Source organism: Danio rerio, chromosome 3, assembly GCF_049306965.1.
Source record: "Danio rerio strain Tuebingen ecotype United States chromosome 3, GRCz12tu, whole genome shotgun sequence".
NCBI classification, from domain to species: domain Eukaryota; kingdom Metazoa; phylum Chordata; class Actinopteri; order Cypriniformes; family Danionidae; genus Danio; species Danio rerio.
Window position 1 is genome coordinate 51,420,113 of NC_133178.1, and position 6,816 is coordinate 51,426,928.

The 6,816-nt window shown below is 36.6% G+C and overlaps 1 protein-coding gene across 2 annotated transcripts; it reads right to left on the bottom strand.

The window, feature by feature from the left end:
• Positions 1 to 267: 267 nt before the first annotated feature.
• On the bottom strand, positions 268 to 6,266 carry arl16 (ADP-ribosylation factor-like 16). Of its 2 annotated transcripts, none has more exons than XM_068215394.2 (5): positions 6,116 to 6,262; positions 5,885 to 5,942; positions 4,637 to 4,759; positions 1,682 to 1,797; positions 268 to 1,596 (listed from the first exon to the last, which is right to left on the bottom strand). In XM_068215394.2, the coding sequence occupies exons 1-5, from the start codon at positions 6,175 to 6,177 to the stop codon at positions 1,422 to 1,424; spliced, it is 534 nt and encodes a 177-aa protein (XP_068071495.1). In that variant the 5' UTR covers positions 6,178 to 6,262; the 3' UTR covers positions 268 to 1,421. The 2 variants fall into 2 exon arrangements, with proteins under 2 accessions (XP_068071495.1, NP_001082969.2); NM_001089500.2 differs by having other exon boundaries at positions 1,221 to 1,596; positions 5,885 to 5,943; positions 6,117 to 6,266.
• Between the last annotated feature and the right edge of the window lie 550 nt (positions 6,267 to 6,816).

The following is a 6,816-nucleotide window of genomic DNA, read 5'->3' on the forward strand; positions in this document are numbered from 1 at the left end:
ATATAAAAATCAGTTTTTTTTGTATTGTGCAACGTATATTTATAATGTTTTTATGCACAGTATATATTTTGAAAAGGGGAAAAAACAGTAACACAGCATCTCATTTCTCACAGGACGCGTTCTCTATTCTCGTTGTCTCCTGAGTTCATTCTTCCGAGGACACCAGGCAAGACCGGTCTCCACAATAACGCAAGTCTGTTCTCTGCGTTCTTGAAATTGAGAAACAGCTCTTCTCTGACATAAGGGTTGATGGACCAAAGAAAAATGTACAGCTCAAACAGCTTTATTGATATAGATAACAATACATAGTCCACAACAATCTACACTTATTAAAGTAGAAATGGTTATCAGTCATGATAAGCAACGTGATCATATTGTAAATATGCTAGCGTACTATATCTTCAAAGACTCTAAGCATTAAGAAGAAAAACAGAAATTACAAAACAATAGTCACATCTGCTTTTGCTTAATAACCGACAAACAGCTTAATGTCCTTTACTGTCCATTTTGGAAAGCTTGAACAAGCTGGATGGGCTGAAGTACAAGGAGCTGACACTCTTCTTCAGATGGGTAAAGAAAGGTCTGTTTTGTTTGTTGATTGTAGAAAGGGCCATGATGCAGAAATACAGAAGTACAAATACACTACGCAGTGGCAAATGTATACTGTCGGCTTATATAATGTTCACCTGCTCATGCTTAACTCCAAACTCAAAATAGTCCAAAGAACACAAATGCATTTTTTATTCAGTGGAACACAAGAGTCACTGGAGTCTTATGGAGTCTTTTTTTTTGCATTTCAGTGATTCTCAGCATGTTGTTACCATGGTTTCTTTTCATTGTGCATATCAGTTTCTTTAAAGTAAATTGTTTCCCTCAGAGCACTGAAATTATCCATGTGTCCATTACCAGTCGATCAGTTAGACACATTCATTCATTTTCTTGTCAGCTTAGTCCCTTTGTTAATCCAGGGTCTCCACAGCGGAATTAACTGCCAACTTATCCAGTACGTTTTTACGCAGCAGATGCCCTTCCAGCCGCAACCCATCCCTGGGAAACATACACATTCACACACACACTCATACACTACGGACAATTTTTGCCTACCCAATTCACCTGAACCTCATGTCTTTGGACTGTGGGGGAAACCGGAGCACCCGAGGAAACTTAGCGAATGGAGGGAGAGCAGGCAAACTCCACACAGAAACGCTGACTGAGCCGAGGCTCGAACCAGCGACCTTTTTGCTGTGAGGCGACAGAACTACCTACTGCGCCACTGCGTCACCTCAGTTAGACACAGTTTCTCAAACTAATGTGTTTGGATGTGCCGTGGCTGAGTGCAGTTACACTGTAAATCATCTTCACATCACATTTGTCAGATATCTACTGTGTCCTGTTATGTTAATCCCACTGTTTTCTTCATGCTAATCACTCGTGTCAGAGAGGTTTGAGGAAAGCCAGTGGAGCACGTCCTGAAGGCCCTGCCCGGAGCGAGCACTGACCTCTAGTATGGTGACAAATTGAGGTGCACTTTTGATGATGTCATCCATCCTGAACAGTGATTTCAGCTCAACCAGAGACATACTGCATAGAAGATCCCTGAGGAAACATATGCAGTGAGGAGTGATCGGTTTAACATGAATTAGTGCTGGACTGAGAAAAAGTGAAAGAAAGTTCAGCTGACCTCTTGTTGAAGAGTATAAGCACAGCAGCAGAGAGCAGAGACTCCGCAGAGAGAACAGATAGCAGCTGGACGCAGGATGAAGAAATCTGTTCAACGTTCACACAGTCCACCACAAACTGTAGCGAATCAAGAAGAGATAGAGATCAGTCATGATGAGCTACATAATCATATTTTAAAGCACTGCTTTGTTGAGCTTCAAATCTTTTAAGTCCAAACTGTATGATAAAAAATTTGCATGAATCACACGGCTTTATTCAGACAACACCCCAGTTGCAAATGCTTTTTTTTTCTTACCTGATCCGATCAGTTTTAATAGTTTGCAGACAATTTACTAAAGCATTAATAAAATACAGATTAATAATAGTTAATAATCACTTGTTGGACTGTTTAACATAGCCACTATGAAACAAGCTAAATATAAGCTGCAGACACTTAATATTAAATGATAATAGTTAATAATCTAAATGCATTGAATGATGAAAGTTGCAATATATTTAAAAAAAAAAATCTAATCCATGTTTTGTTAAATTTACACAGTTTTGGCCATCAGCTGTCTCTAGCATTTGGTGCAGGCAGAGATTTTTTAAGTACATTTTCATGATGTATTGTTTAATTTAATGTCGACATATACATGGTAGATAATTGGAAAAACAATGACGTTCAAATTTATAACAGCATATTATAGAACAAGCAACAATCTATTTTGTTTAAATTTGTTTTTGTATTGATTTTGATAATATTACACAGCACTAACAATGTGAGAGCAAAGAACAAAAAAGAAGTAAAGACAACTATCCTACATTCAAGTTGGGGCTGCACAATATATTGTTTCAGCATCGATATTGCAATGTGTGCATCTGCAATAGTCAAGTCGAAGGATATGCAATCGCAGGATTACACTTTAATATACAGTTTAATCACAATAGAGTAAAAGAACATGAAAACTCCACGCAGGGAGTGCCTTCTGGCTCAATTAGAACTTGAACCTTTGGCCCTGTTGTGAGGCAGTAGCGCTAGCCACTGAGCCACTGTTTCGCCTAATCATAGAATGAGACGGAATAAGAAGGGAAAGAGAGTGAGGGGTTGTGAAAACGGAGATGGTAAATTAAGTTTAGGCAGGATATATATAGTTGTTTTAGATTGATCTGATAGGCTAGCTAATGATCAGCTATAGTCGGTCATATCACGTGCTTCTCTTGAAATTAGTCTGCGAAACTTAACTTTACATGACCGTTTCCATCAACGCTGCACTACCAAAATTTCCCTGGCCTTACCAAAAAAAAAATGTTAATGGCCATTTCTTTGCCACAAACTTTAAATAATGTGTCAAAAGCCACGTATAACTGTATACATACACATTTCATTCAGCATAACTTTTCTTTCCGAAGCTGCAACTGTTTTTTTTTTTTTTTGTTCATATTGTGATGCAATTCTTAGAGAAACAAAACATTAAATAAGAAAACTGTTGGCATGGCTTGTTTTTTTCTGCTGCGAGCTAAATGCAGGCAGTAATGTAGGCATTTCATAAAAAAAAGCTCAGGAAAGGGGGTTTAGAAGAGTTATTACAATCTAACAGACTTCTCCTCCTTCTCACCATTTCTGTTTGTTGTTAAAACTGACAGTTGGAGTAGCATGGTTAAATTTTTAATTTGCCCAAGTCGTAATCTACAATTTAAAAACAGGAAGTGCATTTTCAGATGTCAATTAATTGTTGTAAGGGAAAACACTTTTTTCTTAATGACATGCACAGATAAATGACAAAATCATATGGTTAGATTTGATTTCTTGGGGACTTTAAATACAACTGGCAATTTAAACAATTTTACAATTGTGATGAAACTAAATTTCCCAAAGATCCTCAAAAATAACATCTGTCAATTTAGATTTTAAATATTTAAAAATGTAAATAAATGTATAATCTGCAAAATTCAGTGTTATGCAAACAAAAAGAGCCGTATGGAAACTGTGCCAGTATTGTACTGCAGTTTAAATTATTTAACAAAAGGTGGCTCACTTAGCTGGCTTTTTTTTAAACAAATTAATGTTAATATATCGTTCGAATTACAGGAAGGGCTGTTCATTCTTTATGATGTGATATGCTGTGTTGACGAGTTTCTCGATGCGCTCATAATTCTCTTTGTTCGTTCATACGTCTCACAATCAAGTTCAATGGAGCAGATGAAGAGTTCTCGTCAACTCTTTTAGTCGCCATGCACGCTATGTGTGTCGGGTTAATCATGCACTTCGAAGTTTTGCTTTGTTCCTACGAAAAAGGCTCCGAATTTGTCAGCTTTTCCTGGAAACTGCCGGCAAACTATTCAAAGCATTACTTTTTTGTCATCTTGTACCCACATATATTTTTGCTTCCAAGACTTTAGAAAGAAAGACGTTTTCTTTTAGCCTCATAATTTGATGTTATTATCTCTTCGCTGTACTGATTGTTACAAGGTTACAGAAATAAACAATGTGCTCACAACATCCAATCAGATAAGAGCAACATGGTGTTTATGACTTCAAAAAGAAGGTAGTATTTAAAGGCTTAAAAGCACAATTCTCAATTCTACTGTGTTTGCACACAATTGTCGCAGGAAAACTAAACTTTAGTGACATGGTAGCACTGGCCCAATTGAGCCAGTAAGGATTCTGTCTACTGTCCCGAGCGTCTCGCATGCTGGCCCCAGAACATCAGGCAGTCCTTATTGTTGAGCCTTATGATGTTTCAAGCATTTAAAAGTGTGAAGTATTTTGCAATGCAATTGGGTTCAACTGATTTGAAGCTTTGAAAATAATAGTTTCTCCAATCACTAGTATCTAAAGTCTCTCTGCAGGAAGCTCTGGGAGTATTCCACATATTCTTAGTGTCTGCAAATGAGATATAATGTTCTGGAAATTGAGGCATCTCTCGCCCCCGATGTAATATCTTAATGAATTGAATTATAAATTACTGACACTCACAATAACAGATTTGCAATCCAAGTAGTATTTTGGCCAAATGGGTCCCATACAGCCTCCCAATTCTCGCACTGTTATCTTCTTCTTCTTCTTCTTTAATATGAGGTCAGTGAGGTTGGTGCCGACCTAAAAAAAAAAGATATTTTCAGAGAAAAATATTAATTTTTGACATTTTTATGGTCCCCGTAAATTAACAAAATGCAAAGTAAACTTCTCTATCTTGGAGTCATAATAACAATATATGATAAGAATTAGCTTTGTCTCGAATGAAAACACCTTTGGCTATACATAGCAACGGATTGGCCATCTGGCAGTTCTGGCAAATGCCAGAAGGGCCGGACCAGTTTTTAAATGTGGGCCGGTCATTTTTTTCTTCTTCTTCTTTTTTTTTAATATGTACTGTTTTTACATGCAGGCAGCATTTATCTCTTGCAAGATGCAAATACTATAAAGATGATGATGATAATAATAATAATAAAAAAAATAATAATAATAAATGTTAAGCATCTCGCTTAATCTGCGACAGCTGGCTGGTTTTGAGATGGGCTGACCCAATCTGACCCAGAGGTTATGCGGACGTAATCAAAATCTGGCAAAAATGTCAAACAAACAGTATGTGCAACACAAACTAATTGTCAAAGATGGACCATAAAAATGAAAAGGCGGTGCCAAAAAGCTCAGAGAAAACAAAGGGCTCTAAAACTCAGATGCTACCAAATTAATAAAATGAACTGAAATATTCTCGAAAGGTTTAAATTGGGCTGCTGCATTGGAGGACAGTAGTGCAGTAGAGAAGGTAAGAAGAAAACAGAAAATATACTTTGAAGTAATTATACAAGATTCACAGATAGTTTTTTTATTTAGTTTTTACTGTATGTATAAATTTGTTATAAATTGATTGTTTTTGTTCCAGTCACAAAGATTTAATGTTTAAATATCTATTTCATATGGCACTGCTTATATTATTTCACCATCTGTATGCCAATATAGTAGTGAATATGCCTGTTCATGGGTGGGCTGTGTCGGTGTGGTAATGTGGGCTGATGTGACTACAGTGCCAGGGCAGAATATTTGTCCCAGTCCACCACTGGTCATCCGCTATATTTTAGTTGGTAAAAGACGTTAACGTAAAAACCTTTTCTTATCTATTAAACTAAGTATATGTACTCATGCATAAAACGTATCAATAAATACATTACCAAATTGTCATAAGACTTTTTACACACTGTTTGTCATACAATGAGTTCTCACCGTCGGCAGAGTGACTGGCGCTTCGCCCAAATCTGCGCATGGATCCATCTGGCACAGCTGTTAGTCCAGATAAAGAAATATTCATGAACATTAAATGGTGCAGTTAACTTGTTTTTTAAAAACGCACATCGTAAAATATAAAACCACAAAAGTGAAATTACACAAACAAACAATCAGATTTAGAGGAACACAACATGCAGTCTGTCTAATGTAAAGAGCTGCTGAAGGATATTCTGTAGTCGCTTCAGTAGAAGCGTTTTTCCTACTCCAGTTGCACCGAGCAATAAGCACATGTTCACGAGCTGCAGTGCTTTAATCAAAATAAAGGCGCGGATGACTCCTGTTTTAATGCGACTGGCTTGTAAACATCACCTAAACAGATTTCCTGTATTGCTATAGCAACGGTTTTTAAATTTACAAAATAAAAGTCTCAATGCATCGTGAACGTTTCTTCAAATGGCTTTCAGCGCCTTCTAGTGTGGTGTAGCAGAACAATGGGGTTAGAAAAGACTCGAAAGTAATTCACGGAAAAGACACGATGTACTCATGCGTAGCCACATTTACATGCATAAAATCAAATTCACGTGCGCAAAATATTTAGATATTTACAAAAACAATTAACGTGCTCAAAATCTTTATATATTCGATGTAACCCACTCTGCATAGCTTTTCCATAGTCTGATCCTCTCAAACATGTCGAACGGAGAAAGAGATGCCCAGATTTCAAGCCAGAACTAATAAATTTTGACTTTCACTGAATAAAAACTTAATTTCCACCATATTTAATGAGCATAAACAGGTTCAGGCATGTTTAGTCTCTATTTTCTATTTCCCTTTATTCTCATGGAAAAAAGTGCCCTTAAATAATGAACATTTATCAATAGATTTTTGCTCATTTTTTCAATTGTTTACTTACTTTTAGTTCCATTTTT